Here is a 19,693-nt window from a genome sequence, read left to right on the forward strand (position 1 = left end):
GCAAGTTCAGGAAATTCTTGTGTGAAGGAGGAGAACTTGCAGCACAAAGACCTACTTAAATCTTGGATTACATAATACTTCTGAAACAAACTGGGCTAGCATTTAACTCCTTTAAGGTTCACCTTGCCACAGTATCAGCGTGTCACACTCCAGTTCATATCCTCTGGTATCGAAATTCCTTAAGAGCCTTCTTCATACTTGTCCTCCAGTCAGAGACCCAGTTCTCATATGGGACCATAGCATCATCCTTTTAAAGTTTATAGAGCCTGCCTTTGAGCTGCTGTTGAAATGTTCAACATGCCCTCTGAACTATCAGAATGTCTTTGTCATGGCCATTACCTAGGCATGGAGAGTCAGCGAACGCCAAGCCATTGCAGGTGGCACTTTTCACAGGCACTTTTCACAGGATGATGATGACCACATCCCAAGTTCATCCTGAGAATGGTCTCAGAATTCTACCTGAACCAATTCATCACCTTATCAGTCTCCTTCCCAATCCACACTCAACACCAGGAGAGAAGAAGCTGCATAGTTTGGATGTCTCCAGAGCCTTGCTTTATTACCTTAATAAGACCACGCCTTTCAGGTTCTCTCTCTGCCTCTTTGTAGCCATATCAGGCCAAGCTAACCCAGAGACTCAGTGTGTCACCCACTATATTTCCACCTGCTATCAATTGGGCTGCCAAGCCTCTCCCACTGAATATCAAAGCACGTTCCACCAGGGCACAGGTAGCATCATTAACCTGCTTCAGAAACATGATATTTTCTGAGACCGGCAAGGTAGCAGTACGTGAAGCAACCTGCTTACTTTTGTTCAATATTATGCCCTTGACATGGCAGCCAGGTCAGACACCTGTTTAGGAGAGCAGAATGCAATCACCATTTGACTGATACAACTGAAACTCCTCATTCCCACCATCCAGGGAGGTTACTGCATCCCAGCCACTTATGCTAGAATCCACACCAAGATATATTTGAAGAAAGAACAATTAATTACCTTACAGTAACTGGTTTCTTAGGATGTAGTTATTGTAGATATGACAATTTTTCCCCCTCTGTCACTGCTTTTCAGAGTCCTCAGTAACATGGGGTTTGAACTCTGAGAGAACTTAAGGAGGGTCACGGCTGTCCTGCCCTTTATGCCCTCATACAGGAGAACAAGGGAGGCACAAGGCACGTGTGAGTCCTCAATAGACAGTTAGTCAAAATATCAGTTCTTGTGAGCATGAGGCACAAGTGCACTTATTGTAGGATCCATACAGACTACAGTATCTCAAAGACGCACAGTTAAAGTAGAATAAATAACTGTTCTTTATGTCCACCAAACCAGAACCAGCCTATATATTATTGCTGACTGACTCTATAGTGCTTTTTGAATTTTATGTAAAGGCCAAACAAAAAAAATCCTGAACTAATATACAGATTTCTAACACAACTGTTTTCTTTTTTTTTTAATTCTATTCTATACTTTCAGAAAAACTATTGTCACTTCTACCAGAATATGTTGTTCCATATACTATCCACCTTCTGGCACATGACCCAGATTATGTGAAAGTCCAGGATATTGAACAACTTAAGGACATTAAAGAGTAAGACTATTTCCTTTGATATTCTTTTTCCTGAGAATTTCTTAGGCCATGTCTATGCTAACAAGTGTGCCAGCAAATCTTTTGTCGCTTATGGATGTGGAAAAAAGTAACCCCCCTGAGTCACATGAATTTTGCGGCATACGCGCTTGAGTGCACAGTCCTGTGTCGGCAGGAGAGGCTCTCCTGCTGACATAGCTACGGCCTCCGGTCAGCATAACACTGCTACACAAGCGATTTTACAGTGGCACAGCTGTATCAGTACAGCTTTGCTGCTGTAAGCTTATAAGTGTAGACATGGCCTAAGATCTAACTTGTCAGTTTCTGAGATAATTCCGTGATAGCTTTTTAAGTTACAGATACCATGATAAATTGTCCAGTACATAATTATGAAGAGTAATTATTTTCTTAAATTGATATAAAAAATAATAAATATTTCTAAATCATATTGGCTGTTTAATTCAATGGTGTCAGGCATTTGGGGACCGTTCAATGTCAGTAATGCATTTTTCCTGTTCTTGTATTTGGTTATTCCTTCCCAGTATCTTTAGAAAATTTGAAGATGAATTCATTCCCAAAAGCCAAACTGATCAGTGGATGAATTCATATTAAAGTAAACTGTATTCTTAAACTAGATCTTTTCAAGGTTTCTTAGACTGTTTTTCTTACTGTACTTAATAAGGAAAACCATTTTTCCCCTTAGGTGCCTGTGGTTCATACTGGAAATATTGATGTCTAAAAATGAAAATAATAGTCATGCGTTTATCAGAAAAATGGTGGAAAACATTAAGCAGACAAAAGATGCTCAAGGACCAGATGATCCAAAAATGAATGAAGTATGTTTTACCTTTAGTGAAAGTTGTTTGTTTATTCCAATATCATGAAACTGAGACATTTTTAGACGCCTATTTAAAATATGTATATTTCTCAATAGAATTATATATAGAAGGCAATAGGTGTTCTGTACATAAGAATCAAAACTCTGGACTTCCTTTAGGTTAGGTGTCCTGTTACTTTATTTGGCTTCAGTAGATGCCTATATTCTTCAGAAGCTAGTTGGAATTGTCAGGAGCCTTTTATCTTTCTTTTAAAAAAATAGTTTCAGTAAACCATTTTCTTTAAATATGCATAAAATATCTGGTATATAAGTTTAAGTTCTGGCAAGTTAAGGTTAAGTTCTATAATGTGAGGCTTTTCTACTTTGCAACAATATTCAAAAATTGCAATGTAGTACCAGTAAGCAGTTTCTTGAACATTTATTTTAAAAATATGCACAAACCAAATTTCTCTAACTTGTATTAATAACACAGACATGTCAGATATTTGGATTGCTTCATGTGTTTATATAAATCATGTGATATATTCAGATTCTGAAGAATGTAAGCTTTTTTTTTTCTCCCTAAATAAGCTTTAACTCTCGCGGTTGCACAAAAACACCCCACACAACACCTCACCTTCCAAATGAACTGAGTATAAGCTGATTGTGTCTTTCTTTTACTGCAGGTAGCCTGAAACAGTGATTGAGAGTTGCAGACTCCCAGTCACCCTCATAATCTCATTTGGGGTATTAACACTCATGCCTAATAATGACATTTTAAATTTTAGTATTACTATACAATTCTAATCATTTTTATGGATGGATTGAGGAAGGATGTAGGAATGAACCCCATTTAGTCAGTGTGTGTCACTGAACAAATAAACTTTGTACTTTACATTTATTAGGCATAACGTAAAGCCAACATCTACCCTTGTTTTTGTAAATATTTCCCATTGACACAGTGGGAGATCTTCTGTGGATTGAGGAGTGGGTATACAGTCCTAAATATGTTTCCCATGCACCCTATGGACCATAATTGAAAATGGAATTTAGTCCTCCCCAAAGTAGAAGTTTGACACCCCTTCTACGAAAACTTTAGTATTCCTGTTTATGTAGCTTAGACATGCCCTAGTTAGGTGTGTGATGTGTTATGTCCATGCAAAAAGTGTGAGGTTACTATTAAGGTTTTGTGTTTAGAGTGAGAGATGCAGGAATTTGGTATGTATTGTTTCTGTCGGAATTTGGAGAGGTGGAGCCTATCACAGAGTATTTAATGTGATGTGTGGATAATAAGATATGTTAAAGATAATTCACTTAACAGGACATTTCTTTACTTGTAAGGAATTTTGTTGGGGGCGGAGGTTGTACTTCACAACTTATTACAATGATAACATTGTTTTTCTTTGTGGGAATATATGTATTATATACTAACTACATACATCTCCCAGATTATTGTGTTTATTATTAGCATTATAGTAGCACCAAATATGTTGTAGACATATTGTAGGCTGAGTTAGTAATGATTCTTACACTTAAGGTTGCCTAACACTTCCAGCTAAAAACTCCTGTTTTACTTGCTTATAAATTTTGCATGTTTGATATCTACTTGATACGAAGTTTTTTAAAGTTCCATTGGAAATAGTTCAGCCCTCTCTGAGAACAAGGTTAAGCATTTTTCCCCTCAGTCATTTCTCTGAAGAGCTCTAGGGCTTCAAGCTTTGAAATGGAAACTTGGAATTTGGCTGAGACACTCTAGTATCAAGGAAGTACCTCTTGCTGTTCTCATGAAAAATCCACACAGGTTACTACAGTGCATGGGTGCATCAACAGAGTACTGTTAAATGGATGGTTTACACAAGCCAGACTAATTAGTGTAGACTGAATATTTTCAGAAATTACATTTAACTGTACTGTTTTAATCTTGAAATGTACAGTTTTCTAATGTAGAGACCGCACAAGAACCAGCTCCGTTTGACCAGATAGTTTGATCACTCAGGTAGCAAAGGAACCCTTTGGACTTTGAATGTTTTCCGGTATGCCTATAAAGTGGCACATCAGAGCTAAAAGTTTCAAATGAACTTATACGTGTTACTGTCAAAATTGAGGGTGATAACAAGTCTGTATTAAAAAACACCTCATTTTTATTTTGTAACAGAAACTCTACACAGTTTGTGATGTAGCAATGAATATCATTATGTCAAAGAGTACAACATACAGTTTGGAATCCCCTAAAGATCCAGTACTTCCAGCTCGATATTTCACGCAGCCTGACAAGGTATAATTTAGGTTTTTGGTTGGATTTTTTTTTTCAAATTAAATTGCACTAAAGATTTTAAATAGACTGGTTGTTTTCATCTGTTTTATTATAATAGAGCTCTTGTAATTTACATAGTTTCTTTTTACTTATGACTCCAATAATGTCTCAAGTCAGTGCACATGTAGTATCTTAAATATTCAGATTTAGCATTTAAAAAACATAAATGGTTTGAAAAATTATGTGTTTTTTTTTTAAATTGCCTGTTCCACTTCATAAACCTATTTTTTATAATTTGTTTATTGATTGACCTTGCTTTCCTTCTTTATTCCCTTGCTTGCAGAATTTCAGTAACACCAAAAATTATCTCCCTCCGGAAATGAAATCTTTTTTCACTCCTGGAAAGGTGCGGGGTTTTTTTTATTATTACCTATCTGTTTTTTCAGCTAAACTCTCCCAATAGGCTAACTGTTGCACAGGCACAAAAGGAGGCATGGCCCCTTCCCCAAAGGGCTTAAACTCTTTAAAAAACAAAAACAAATCCCACAAAACAGGGACAGAAGCTGGGGAGAGAGGGGGGGAGAGAAAATATGTAACAGTAAGGTGGTTGTCTCCTGATAATACAAAATTCAGCAAACTTGTAAAATGTGTTGGGATTTTTTTTAACAATGTTATATTTCTAAAAAAGTTTATAGTAGACTAAAACTGTATGAAATATGAACTAGAAATAAGGACAACAATGTTAAGAAAATATACAGGGGAATCTCAAGTTGGAGTAAGGAGGTTATATTACTTCTGTATTTGGTATTGGTGCAGCTGGAATACTCTATCCATTTCTGATCTCCACCAGAAGGATGTTGATAAATTGGTGAGGGTTCAGAGAATGACTCAAGGATTAGAAAACATGTTTTGTAGTGATGGACTTTGGAATCTCAGTGTAGTTTAACAAAGAGAAGGTTTAAGGATAACTTGATCGCAATCTAGAAATAGCTACATGGGAAACAAAAATTTGATGATGGGCTTTTCAGTCTAGCAGGCAAGGTATAACAAAATCCAGTGGCAGAACATTGAAGCTAGTCAAATTTCCATTGGAAAAAGGTGCACATTTTTAAGTTATGGTAATTAGCCATTGGAATAATTTACAAAGGGTTGTAGTGGAGTCTCCATCATTGCAATTTTTAAATCAAAATGGGATTTTTTTTTTCTAAGAGAGATGCCCTAGTCCAAACAGGAATTAATTCAGGGACATTTTATGTCCTGTGTTATGCAGGAGGTCAGAGTAGATGATCACAGTGGTCCCTTCTGGCCTTTATACAATGGTCAGGAATGGTAGAACTGAAAATGGGCCGGTATGGCATACTGGTAAGAAGTGACCGTCAGTATGGGGTCGCACACAGTCCCCGGTAGGGGGAGGGGAAAAGGAGCAGCTGCCCTGGGGCCTAGCTATTTTAAATCGTAGCCGGAGCCCCTGGCGACGCGGGCTGGGCACCACAGAAGGTCTGGCTGGGAGAGGCTTACTTTCACCCCTGAGGAATGGTCTAGGTATATTTGGTCTTGTGTGAGTGCAGGGGGTTGAACTAGATGACCTCTCAAGGTCCCTACCAGCCCTACATTTCTATGATTCTGTAATGTAGGAATCTAAAGTCCAGTTTTGGATTGGAACCCAGTCCAGCCCCTGTAAGGCTCCCTTGCTCTAAGGTCTGCCTTTGTGTTTCTGCCTGAGTTCCCCAGGCAATGCTGCATCTTGCACAATGGAATCAAGACACCGATGCCCAAACTAGCAAGTGATCATAGTAGCGACAGTTGGGGCCAAGTAACAAACCAGTAATAACTTCTGACAGGAGTCCAGTCTCTCTCATTACAATAGATAGAACTGTTGCGTGCAAATTGGGTGCAGATGAATGACAGTGTTTAATTGTGTTATCTCTAATATCTGAGCTGTTGGCATTGCCCTGTCCATAATCAATTATAACTATGTGTCTTCAAAAGTAGCCTATACACTAGGTTTTAAATGAGTTTTAACTCTGAGAAGTTTGAAGAGTTTTTCTCATTACTAGGATCATTCAGGACAAAAGGGGGTCTGAAGTGGTGCTAAATTTCTTAAAGGACCTATTTGTTGATTGACGTTCAATAAAGTAACAGATTTACTTGTACATTCTGAGAAAAATTAATACTATATACAAAGAATAACTCAATTGTGGGAAGGATATTTTATGTTCATACACAACAGAGTGAATCCCTTCTGTAAGTGTAAAAGTGAGTTCAGCCTTAACTCTGGAGGCACAATGAGCACCTCCATAAGACACACACTCTGTCTACAGAATCACTGATAACTGTCTTTGGTAAAGCTTGCATGTTATACAGCTTCATCATTCAGTATAGTCAGCTAGAGTCAGGGAGTGGTTTAATATTAAACAGTCCTGTAATGAAAAAGTAAATAATGGATTATACTGTCATCCATAAGAGAGTAAGAATAGTTATGTTCTTTTATATGCATAATCTCTAGCAGTTTTTCAAATTTGTCTCTCTATTTAGGCATCTAGGTATGTGGCTTAATACTGAGAGTGACTTAACTTCTTAAACTTATATTAAAATCAGTGGGAGCTGACGGTACTCTGCCCCTCTGAAAATCAGACCATTCTTTATTGAAGTGCTAAACTAAGATCCAACCATGTTTGGAAATTTTGGCTCCTCAGGTGAAATCTTAATCTCATTGAAGTCTGTAGCAAAAATCCCATCGATTTTAATGGGGTCAGGACTTCATCCCAAATGTTTTGCTTCTGAACCTATTTTTTCTCATGGAAATCGTAGTTTCTGCCACCTTCCATTTGGCTTCAGTTGTAACTTTTATGTCTTTTTATTTTTGCTTTTTAAGTAAATTGTGTTCTAATTAAAAAAAAAAGACACTGGTGATTGCAGAATGTGTGCAGGTTGCATGCAAACATTTTAAGCTTAGTACATGTTATTTCAGACTAGGTATGAAACATACTAAATATATAGGTTAAAATAAAAAAAACTTTTTTTTTTTGTTTCAGCCCAAAGCAGCCAATGTTCTTGGAGCAGTTAATAAGCCTCTTTCAGCAGCAGGCAAGCAGTCCCAATCCAAATCTTCACGAATGGAAACTGTAAGCAATGCCAGCAGCAGTTCAAATCCAAGCTCTCCAGGAAGGATCAAAGGGAGGTGGGTATACAGCAGTGCAGCTTTGATGCTCAAGTATTTTTATGAAAGCTGCAAGGGTTTCTGTAATATTGGTTAAAAGTGCTAGACTGAATTCTATTATCTTGTGTTGGTGAACATCCAGAATAACCAGCACACTAGTATAACTAAAACCAGAATTTGGCTCACTGCCACAATAAAAATAGAAAAGCTTTTTAAAAAGCAGTCCAAACACATTACCTGAAAGCAAGCTAAATTCAAATCATTATGTACAATGTAAAATAAAAAGCAACCCACATTCTGTTATAGCTCTGGGGTTCCCATCAAGCTTATGTAGTAAACAGTAATTCCAGCTACATCATCTTCATCTCCCATTGAGTCTGAGAGTTTAAGAAAACATGAGCTCTCTCATGATCTAAGATTTTTGGTAGAATATCCTGTGGTGGTGAATTAGGTTGCCTCTGGACACCTGACAATATATCACCTTTTAATTTGTAATACTAGTTTTAATGTAACCAGTGGTTTGTAACTAAAGAATTTGGGAGCGGTTGATGAAGGCGATTGATTGCATACATTGGAGCACCTGCTGGAAGCAACATGCTGAACAATAATTAAGAGAGAATACAAGTAGTATATGGAAATAGTTATTCACTGAAGACAGACTGGAGGCCAGTTTCTTCCCTGCTCCAGTGAGTAAACTCAGTCTGTTAGGCTAATAATATAGCTAGATTCAGATTGTTGAGCAGTCTTCTCATTGTTGCAGTGCTATAAAATGTATAGCCTGGGCTGTAATCTCATCAGATCTTACAAGTTGAACAGGATCAAGCTTGGTCAGTACTTGAATGGAGACCTCCAAGGAAAAAACAAAATTCTGCACAAAAGGATGATGATGACTCAATAAATGTCACTCCTCTTTGTGATCAGTACTGAACCAATCTACCCACATGATGGCAGGACATTACAACACAGTATATGTATATAGTCTTTGAGATGAACTATAAAACTGAGCTCTTGATCACTCCTGTCCATTAAAGATCTCAGTGGCACTTTTTTCTAAGAGCAGGAATAACTATATTCCACATACCTAAATTATCCATTTGCTCTATTAGATAAGATAGTCTTCACTTCTTCTCCCTAAACAATTGTGCAATGTTTTCAGTCTTAAAATGCCTGCCTCATTCCAGCCCCAAGGTAGATGAAACAAAATGGTCCTTCATATACTATAATATTCATAGATTCTAGGGTCAGAAGGGACCAATGTGATCATCTAGTCCGACCCCCTGCACAAAGCAGGCCACAGCTCTTATATAATGCTTTACTTTAGTAAATCCAAAAGTGCTTTACAAAGAAGGTAAGTATCATTATGAAATAGAGTCACAGAGCAGTGAAGTGACTTGCCTAAGGTCACCGAGCAGACCAGTGGCAAAGCTGAGAATAGAACTCAAGTCTCCTGCTCCCATTCTGGTGCTCTGTCAACTAGGCCATAGTGTACATACACACACAGTTTAAAAAAAAAAAGTGTGGGCATGTAGTTATATACACACTATATCACTTGTATTTTTGCAAAAAGGACTGTGTACATGTTTTTTGCTTGGACTTTGAAAGAGGTACAGAATCCTGTCCTATGATTTAGCCAATCTGCCCCAATATCTGATATGTAAATAATGAAATAATTGCCACCTTAACTGGGGAACAATCTTAACAGACTTACTTGAGAATCTATGTAAAACAGCTTTAAAGTTACTGTCAGGTAACAAGTATCCAAACACAGTAATTGTAAAAATACTGTCTCTAGGTGTCTTTCTCTTTCATTTTGCGCAATTATATGATATATGAACTATCCTATTTTTCTATGGAATTGTTTAACAAGTTTATGATGTTTATCATCTGTGAAGCTAAATGAATTATCTATTCCATCATTTAGATGGTGCAGGATTAAGAATTTTAAATCTTGAAATTATTATTTTTAAAAATTCTCATCACTATGTTTCAGTGCCCCCCAGTTTGCCATCAACATCTTTGTTTTGGCTGGGAGTGACAATTTATGCTATGATGTGACGTACTGCCATGTGTCAGCTCCAAAAATGGAAGTTGAATGACTTTGCCAAACCTTTTCTGGCTTAGGGCTCACTCGTCTTCTGAATTCTAGTCTTGTTGATTGCTGTATTATGCAGCTATTAAGCTAAATTCTTATTCTAGAATTTGAATTTTTATGTGTGGTTTTAGAGGAATTTAACATGAGGAAAACATAGGAAAAAAAGTTGATCTTTTTATTAACAGAATACAGCACAGGCAGGAACCATTTGGTTACATTGTTAACCTCAACAATATGTATGTAAAAACACAAACATTATCTACCAATATGTCCCTAAAGGTTGGATTTGGGTCATTTATACTGCACGATGCTTAATCTTTTCTGCGACGTGTCACAGAAGTATTGAATTTATTTGACATCAGCCTGATTGGGATGGCATAAACTGAGCATTATGTCTTTGCTGCTGAATCAAAGACAGAGGATGACCTAGGTGATTGACTCTTATTAAAACAGATTTCTTCAGTAATTGTAAAAATGCTGAGGAAAAGCCATAAAAAAATGTTTTATAAGTCACCTGTTAATGCTATTGCCAGTGATAGATGATCTGAAAAATATCTAAAGGTATGCTCAGTTTGCTCTTGCTTGTTTTTTAGATTTATTATGTAGACAAAGCTGCTGCCAATTTGACAGTTTAGATCCAAGCAATAACATTAAAATTATGTTACTGCATTCCTGATATTAAGTAATGATAAATGTCTGCGTTGATAGGCTTGACAGTACTGAGATGGACCACAGTGAAAATGAAGATTTCACAATGGCTTCACCTTTACCAGGAAAGAAAACTGACAAGAGGGATGACTCTGATCTTGTAAGCACGAGCTGCTTGGATGTATTGCAGCTATTTTAATTAAATTTAAAGTTAATTAACTAAACATTGAACAAATAAGCGTATACAGTCCTTATAACAAGCATTAACTAATATAATTTTGTAAACTCCAACTTTTACATGGAGTTGAGCTAATGTCCATGATGGTCAATGTGGTTATGATACGCAATAGGACTGTTTAAAAAAAAAAAGAAAAGAAAAAAGCACCTCCTTACTTAACGTATCTATTTCTTTTGTGTGTGTGTGAGTTGTCTTTGCTTTCTGTTACTAACCAAACCATAAAGGCTAGCAGTAAAATTTGCAGATTACTAATGAGTTGGGACTGAAGGCTTTAGAGGAGCCAGACTAGTGAGAATTAGTACATGATTTGCCTTGTGCTCAGAACATGCTGGAAAGAAATTGGGCAGGTATGTGAATTGCAGATTTGCTCAGCGTCCCTAGCAGTTGCTTGCTCTAATTTGTGCTTAAAGGTGACCCTAGCTATTGTTAGCGCTCCACAAGTCCAGCTATTGGAGATTAAGCTTGATTACCTTGCAAATCAAGGAGAACTCCCATAAGGTTGGACCATATGTTTTGACTTGGCTTTGGGTGGCAGAGATACTGGCTGGCAGAGATACTGGGTAAACCCTACTGAGAAGTTTGAAAATGCATCCCTTGTCTGAATTTAAAAAAAAAAAAAAAGTGGGATATTTCATATCCATGTTCCTGGTATTGATTTTTATTACAGTCTTAATGCTTTATTATCGTATATTTTGGTTCTCTTCATTGGTGATGAGGCAAATCAGGCCTCCCTTTCCAGGTAACAGCTTCTATCAACTGATTGAGTTGATAGGACTCTCCAGTACCTGCTGTGTCCTGGCTGTCTCAGGTGCCCAAAGGGCATCATAGCTTATCACAGAATTTTGGAAGTTAAAACAGCTAAGCCTTGTGAATGGAGAAGAGTTGGCTGAAGAGCTACTGAGAGTCAGATCATCTTTTGTATAGATAATTTGTACTGCTGCACAGAAGAGGTATGACTGAAGCCAAGAAATATTATTTGGTCTCATCCTTACACAGCACAAGTAGTCATCTGCCTGAAGACTTTCATGTGGTATGAAATCTGATTACTCCAGACTGCCTTGCTCTCTTAATTGAGCGCTGATTTTTCAGTTTGCTTTGTTGTGGGGAGAACTGGATTTCAGGCTTGTCCCAGAGCATTTTGAGCAAAAGCTAGGTGCTCCTTATTGACTGCCATCCATTCTTTGTCTTTGGTTGGGTCTCTGAGAATGCCTGTTGCTATCTACGTTGATTAAGGCAAAGTTAGATAGCTGTGGTTTTCATTGACATGCGTTCTCAGAACTTTGCTTTTTGTGGAGAGATTGCCAGCTAAAACATGTACGTCTGCTGTCTCCGCAGATAATTGTACCTTGATGATAGAGTGCTTGTCAACTACCACCAAGTTTCAGAACACCTCTTTTACTATAGAAGTGAGGGAGAAAGCAACGGCTATTAAATTACATGTGCACTTAAACATCTACATACAGCACACGTAAAAGTTTGCATTCTGGTGTGGACGCTGCTCAAGCCCGAGTCACAATCTTCCACTGATTTTGTAGATCAAAGTCAGTTGGCCATTTTAGTCATGCTGGATCTCTCACCAGCTTTCAATATGATTAACTGTTGCTTGTTGTTTTGGAAACTAAAACATTGCTTCCTTTCAGTGATTTCAATCATATCTACAAGATGGAAGTCAGTCAGTGGTGATGAACATGTGTTATCACCAAGGGATTTGATGTTTGTCCAGAATAAAGGCTTTTTCCTGTTGTTCAACATATAAATGAAACTTCTCTGTGATATCACTGCCAAATGCAGGATACGGTAGAGTAGTGTTGCCATTAGGCTGGGATACACATTCTACTGTAGGAACGGCATTATTACCCTAAAGGGGACCCAATTTGTAAGAGCTTTTGGGGATAGATGATCAGTCATTTATCAAAGCTCTCTGAGAACTGAGATGGAGATTAGCCCGTCTGTACTAAACCCTGCAGGTGAAACACATTCTTATGGTCAGTGGTATTAAAGTCTTCTAATAGATCTGAAAACATCTTTCATATTTATGAACTGAGCATGTTTGATATAGAGATCCAAAACAGGATAAAAATGAAACCTTGATATATATGCTTTCACTTTTCTGATTTAACCACAGTTTAAAGATGGCTTCCTTTCATATAGCACAGAAAATTAGTGCAGGAAAAAATCAGTGCCATTAGTAATGATTATACAGTTTTTTTATACTGATTATACCGTTTTTCTTTTGTTTATAAAATAGTTCAAATAGCTCAGTAAAATTTTCACATAGTGACAGTAACATTAATTCTCTGCATTTCCACCATGAAGAATTCTTCTACCTCAGTTTGTTTTTTAACAATATCTGACAATTTGTCTAAAACATAGTCCAAATAACACCACATTTACTGTAATTCACTTCTCTGAAAGCAGTGCATCCAAGAGATATTATTTTTTGCCACTGCCTCTTCTGTTCCATTGTCACCTTGCTAATTTTATCTCACTCACATCTGCTGCTGCTCTTCTGCTGGGGTGGATTGCCCCAGGTTGCTTGGAATGCTGAAAGCTTCTGTCAGGTAAATAACCTATATTTTGCCTGGTCTGAGGCACTAGTAACCATTTTATGTTATAGTATCTGTGAACCACCAGGAAAATAAACTAATGCACCATGCTACTGGAAAAAAAAGGGAATTCCATTTCCAGATGAGTATAGTGGTTTTTAAGCCTTGTGGTAACTCTCAAGATAATGGACCTTGTGGTTGTGTCGTTCTGGTAACCATCTTGCCTTTCCCGTTTACCTTGAATTCTGACCCAGTTTTAGTCTTTATCTCACAATGTCAGAGCTAGAACGAATTCCATATGCCATCTGAACAGACATAATCCCATTTTAAAAGTGCCATAAAGTATTGATTTCTTACTACTGAAGTTCTTGAAAATACTTGCTGTTAAAATGATTGTGGAATTGAAGTGGGGAAAGGGAAGCAAAACAGTAATTTTGATGAGGTGACCTGATTTTAAATCATGGGCTGTCATTTTATTTATTACATGTAATCAATATTTAACTATGTAAAACTTTGTTTTTTAAAACGTTTATATGTATCATGGTTGTGATTCTCAACCAAGTCTGAGAGACTGAGACCCATACAGCTGCTGACACAGTATTTAAGAGGATATATGAATGACCAATAAAGTTAAATGGAGAAAATAACTGACCTCCAGAATAAAAGTTCAGTATTTTATATTTCTGCACTTTTTAAAGGATTTATATCTCCTCTTGAACATGAAAACAGCAAGATGTTTGTGATAATAGCAGTATAGAACTGATTTTTCTGGGAGAAGGATTGTAGTTGACATTTAATGCTGTCAAGTACTTGGATTTTAAAGGTGTCAATTCAGTGTTTGTCCAAATCACTTCAAATGTAGTTGAAGAATTGTACCTCAAGACATACCTAATACGCTAGTTGTGGGCTTGGTATGACTGGATTTGAGACGGTAGCCCCAAACCAAAGTTTTAATGGAAACTCAACTGCAGCCTTAACTAGCTGGTAAAATTAGATGTGATCTGACAAGTGTGTATAGTAAACGGTAATAGTAATAGGAGAACAACATGTGATTGCACATGTCTGTTCCACTGTAAGCATGCATGCGCTCCAGTGCATAGTTGTTGGAATGTTTTTCCCTTAGAGGTACCTATTGGGATAGTATGAGCACTCCCCACTGCCTAACAGACGGCACTCAGGCATTAGGCCACCCCAATCCACCTCAGTTCCTTCCTACCACCTATGATGGTTGTTGGAGCTCCTGTTCTTACCTGTGCACGTCCCTTCTTTCTTTGGTAGAAATTGTAGTAGTCCCCATTATTGCTATAGAGTAGTTGTATAGTTAGCTTAGGTTAGCTAAGTTAAAAAAAAAAATAGTAGTTTTCTGTCACTAGCTCCCATCTGGGTACTGGTATTGGTACCATACTTATGCCATGTTCTCTTGGCTTCAAGACCTGCCACTCTTGGGCAAACCTGAAACCTGTGCCAGTTAGTGACTGTCACCTAGGCGGCCTTAAGTGCTTGGAGGAGTCTCATGTGACTGACTGCAGTATGTGTAAGGGGTTTAAGCCCTGGTCCAAAAGGACAAGGCAGCCAGACTTAAGTACCTATTGGAAATGGTGCTCTGCATTCCTTTGGAGCCATCCTGCTCAGTCTGGGTGCCATAAGTCAGCAGTGATCCTCTGGCCTTGCTGGTACTGAGAGGCAGGCTGATTAATTTTACTGATGCCAAAAAAAAGAGGTACCGCAAGTCATCTAAGGACTTAGTACATGGCACATCAAAATTGAGGGCAAAGAAGTTGAGCTCTACCAAGGATTCGGGTGTGGTCAAAAAGGAAATGCTGCCGAGAGCACACTTTAGAACAGGAGTTTGTTGACTCCAGAGGACAGTTCAGGCCAGCTGAGACCAATTTCCGAAGGGCAAACTTTATTGCTGTCACCTCAGGTTCCAGTGTTGCAAGATGGGAACACTTTCCTAGTACTGTCTACTCCTAAAATGTTTAAAGCTCTGAGAGCGTTGTTGAATTCCTTGGTACCACCCCTGGCAATTCACGAGTCTCACCTAGCATTAGCACTAAAGATACTGATTCTCATTGCTTCGCCTCCACACTGTGTGGGATTGTCGGATTCTGGAATTAGTGTACCAATTCAAAACAGTATCATCTAGGGGAAAGCTGCAGATGATCTTGCCAGTGTACCCCCTTCTCCAGAATCTGAGACTCCCTCTACCACCTGCTGCAAAAAGGGTGGAAAGGAGGCCAAGTTCCCTGTAAGGCGCACAGCAGCCTTCTTAACACTGCGCAGGCGATCAGGGAACCCGCCACTCCCCCAGCCCCAACTCTGTTAGGGCCAGGGTAGGGGCGCCTCGTCAAAGCCGGGGCATCCCAGCCCAGACTTGGCTGGGGCGCACACATGGCCCAAACCCAGCTCTAGTCCGGACCTGCCCTGGGAGGAGCACCTATTCTGTGTCCACAGCCCCAGAGCTGCCATGGAGGGGAGAGGTGCCTCTCGCCCAGCCCAGGTGCTGCTGTGGGGGGAGAGAGCTGGGGAGAGTCCTCTCTCCTGGTCATAGCCCTGGATCCTGCACCCCAAATCCCTCATCCCTGGCCTCACCCCAGTAGCTGGAGCCCTCACACCCTGCATCCCAAACCTCTTCCCCAGCATTGAGCCCTCTCCCACACACCAAACCCTTCAGCCCTACCCGCACCACATAAATTTTGTTATGTGCACCAACATGGAGGTGATGTCTGACATCACCGCCATGTTGGTGCACATAACAAAATTCATTCCGCACATTGGTGGGAAATATTAGAGGAAACATGGATAGGAGGTACTATGTTCCCCCCTCGGGTTCAAACGCTTTTACAATAATGCATCACTGAGCTCCTTAGTAATATCTGCAGCTAACGAAAGAGAGAGGCATCGTTACCAGGCATCAACACTGAAGAACAAGGAAGCTAAGAAATTAGACTTGTTTGGAAAGAAGATTTTTTCCATAGGAGTGTTATAGCTTTGTACTGCAAACCAGCGAGCTCTGTTGGGGATGCTACAGATTTACCTTATGAAATATACTTTCAGAGTTTAAGGACAAGCTCCCAGATGACTTACAACTTTGAAACAGAAGATTAGAAAGCAGGAGATAGAAAAATCCTTCCCATAGCCCAGAGGGACAGACACAGGACAAAGAACTCAGACACAAACTTCCCTCCACCCAGATTTGAAAAAGTCTTGTTTCCTGATTGGTCCTCTGGGTCAGGTGTTTCAGGTTACTCCTTTCCAGGTGAAAGAGACATTAACCCTTAGCTATCTGTTTATGACAAAGGACAAGCTCCCAGATGACAGGAATTTCAGGTGGTGGTGGTGAACAGGTTGGTTTCTATAACAGCTTTGCAAGCTAGTCTGGATGCATCTGACTCTGCAGTTGCTGCATGGCCTCTGCCATTACTATGTGACAGTCTTCATAGTTGCAGTCTTGTGGTCTTCTCATAGACTCATAGGTCAGAAGGGACCAATTGATCATCTAGTCTGACCTCCTGCACAAGGCCTCTCAGAGGTACGGCCAGCAATCCAAGACCTTCCCTTTGATGGGCCATCACTCTTCTTGGGAAAGACTGGTGAGACCCTGAATAGTCTTCAGAACTCAAGAGTGATTCTGAAGTTTCTAGGGATTTATACACTGGTGGAAAAGAGAAAGTCCTTCCATCCAGATCAGACCCAGTGATTTCCAGGGTTTGTTTCTTAAGCCCAGGACCTACCAAGGAGGAGTAGAGGTTACAAAAGACATCCACCACTATCCTTTGCTTCTGCAGCTGCCAGTTCATCAAGGCAGGCTGCACCCTCCAACAGCACGTTTTAACAGACTGGTCGAGGGCAGAGTACCATATCCAAGAATGCCATTTTTCTTCTTCGAGTGATTGCTCATATCCATTCCAGTTAGGTGTACGCGCCGCGCGTGCACATTCGTCGGAAAACTTTTACCCTAGCAACTCAGTGGGCCGGCAGGTCGCCCCCTAGAGTGGCGCCACCATGGCGCTCCATATATACTCCTGCCGGCCCACCCGCTCCTCAGTTCCTTCTTACCGCCCGTGTCGGTCGTTGGAACAGTGGAGCGCGGCTTAGCTGACCTCCACTTCCCTAGCTACTCGTTTTCTCGTATATAATATGCAGTTATAACACTTTTATATATATATATTTGTATGGTTATACGTTTTTCCTTTGCTAACATGGTTAGTTTAGTTAGCGGGGTTCAGGAAGTAGCCCTTCCATGAGCCCAGTGCCGGAGCCATGCATGGCTCACCAGATTTTCAAAAGGGGCCCGGCTTACCAGAAGCCGCGGCCGAAGAGAGATCTACATGACTCCTGTTTGAAGAATCACACTTGACAGATAAGTGCCCCATTTGCAAGGCTTTTAAGCCGAGAACAAAAAGGTGCGGGACTTTCACTTGCCCCTCCACCTTGGGCGCGGAGCGATGTTCAAGCGGCGGGCAGAAGCGCCTCCTCGGCACCGGACCCCGCCGGTACCACCAAGGCCTTCCGGCACCGACCGTCGCCGGCAACCGATGTCGACTCGGCACCGTTCCCTTCTTCCGAGGTCGAGAGAGTCTACGATTCCTGCTGGTGCCTGGCGGCTCCCCGGCACGCGCCGTGGTTGAGCCCCCTGCTCCCGCTACTTCCGTGCCACCTGCATCGCAGCCAGAGAGCTCGCCTCAGTTGCGTTATCCGGCCTGCAGAGGCACCGATGACTTCGGCTCCGTCGATTCCAGTCCCCCAGGACCAGGGAATCCGGTGCCTGGCAGCTCCCCGGCTCGCGCCGTGGTAGAGCTTACTGCTCCTGCTGCTTCTGTGTCAGCTGCACCACAGCTAGACAGCTCGTCTAAGATGGCTCGCCCGGCGCCGACGACGTCGGCACCGTCGATCCCGGTCCCACGAGGGCCGTAGAATCCGGTGCCTGACGGCTCCCCGGCACGCGCCGTGGTTGAGCGTATTGCTCCTGCTGCTTCCGTGCCAGCGGCACCGCAGCCAGAGAGCTCGTCTAGTCGGATCGCCATGCGCTGACACCTACTACGGCACCGATGACGTCGTCACCGTCGATCCCGGTCCCATAAGGGCCGTAGAATCCGGTGCCTGACGGCTCCCCGGCACGCGCCGTGGTTGAGCGTATTGCTCCTGCTGCTTCCGTGCCAGCGGCACCGCAGCCAGAGAGCTCGTCTAGTCGGATCGCCCGGCGCCGACGCCTGCTACGGCACCGATGACGTCGTCACCGTCGATCCCGGTCCCACAAGGGCCGTGGAATCCGGTGCCTGACGGCTCCCCGGCATGCGCCGTGGTTGAGCGTTTGCTCCGGCTGCTTCCGTGCCAACGGCACCGCAGCCTGAGGGCTCGTCTACGTCGGATCGCCCGGCACCGACACCTGCTGCGGCACCGATGGCGTCGGCACCGTCGATCCCGGTCCCACACGGGCCGTAGAATCCGGTGCCTGACGGCTCCCCGGCACGCGCCGTGGTTGAGCGTATTGCTCCGGCTGCTTCCGTGCCAACGGCACCGCAGCCAGAGCTCGTCTACGTCGGATCGCCCGGCACCGACACCTGCTGCGGCACCGATGACGTCGGCACCGTCGATCCCGGTCCCGCAAGGGCCATAGTATCCGGTGCCTGACGGCTCCCCGGCACGCGCCGTGGTTGAGCGTATTGCTCCGGCTGCTTCCGTGCCAACGGCACCGCAGCCAGAGCTCGTCTACGTCGGATCGCCCGGCACCGACACCTGCTGCGGCACCGATGACGTCGGCACCGTCGATCCCGGTCCCGCAAGGGCCATAGTATCCGGTGCCTGACAGCTCCCCGGCGCGCGCCGTGGTCGAGCTACTTCTCCGGCTGCTTCCGTGCCCACGGCACCGCGGCCAGAGGGCTAGTCTAAGTCGGATCGCCCGGCACCGACACCTGCTTCGGCACCGTCGATCCCGGTCCCGCAAGGGCCGTAGAATCCGGTGTCCGACGGCTCCCCGGCACGCGCCGTGGTTGAGCGTATTACTCCCGCTGCTTCAGTGCTGACGGCACCCCAGCCAGACGGCTTATCTAACTCGGTTCTCCCGGCACCGGCACCTACCGAAGCTCTGATGACCTCGGTACCATGGATCCCGGCCCCACGAGGGCCGTCGAATCCGGTGCCTGACAGCTCCCCAGTACGCACTGTGGTTGAGCCTGCTGTTCCCTGCGCGCCGGAGATGTTACCAACGGCGAGGGCTCTCAGTGCCATGACGGAGTCAGTGCTGCCTGACCCGGGCACCGCCGGTACGGGTAATACAGTCTCTTCAAGGGACTGTCCCCTGTCAGTACAGCAGAGCGGCACCGTCTATGATCACGGTCCCGCAGACGCG

At 42.1% G+C, this 19,693-nt stretch overlaps 1 protein-coding gene across 4 annotated transcripts in view; it reads left to right on the plus strand.

The window, feature by feature from the left end:
* The window catches only part of PDS5B (PDS5 cohesin associated factor B), a 261,481-nt gene that overhangs the window by 219,065 nt on the left and 22,723 nt on the right, over nt 1–19,693 (plus strand). For all 4 annotated transcript variants that reach the window (XM_030563149.1, XM_030563141.1, XM_030563158.1 and 1 more), the window contains 6 exons: nt 1,475–1,589; nt 2,290–2,422; nt 4,559–4,678; nt 5,001–5,063; nt 7,693–7,838; nt 10,618–10,717. In XM_030563149.1, the coding sequence (XP_030419009.1) occupies nt 1,475–1,589; nt 2,290–2,422; nt 4,559–4,678; nt 5,001–5,063; nt 7,693–7,838; nt 10,618–10,717 (677 nt within the window). The remainder of the gene's footprint in view (nt 1–1,474; nt 1,590–2,289; nt 2,423–4,558; nt 4,679–5,000; nt 5,064–7,692; nt 7,839–10,617; nt 10,718–19,693) is intronic.

Source organism: Gopherus evgoodei, chromosome 1 (assembly GCF_007399415.2).
Source record: "Gopherus evgoodei ecotype Sinaloan lineage chromosome 1, rGopEvg1_v1.p, whole genome shotgun sequence".
Taxonomy (NCBI): Eukaryota; Metazoa; Chordata; order Testudines; family Testudinidae; genus Gopherus; species Gopherus evgoodei.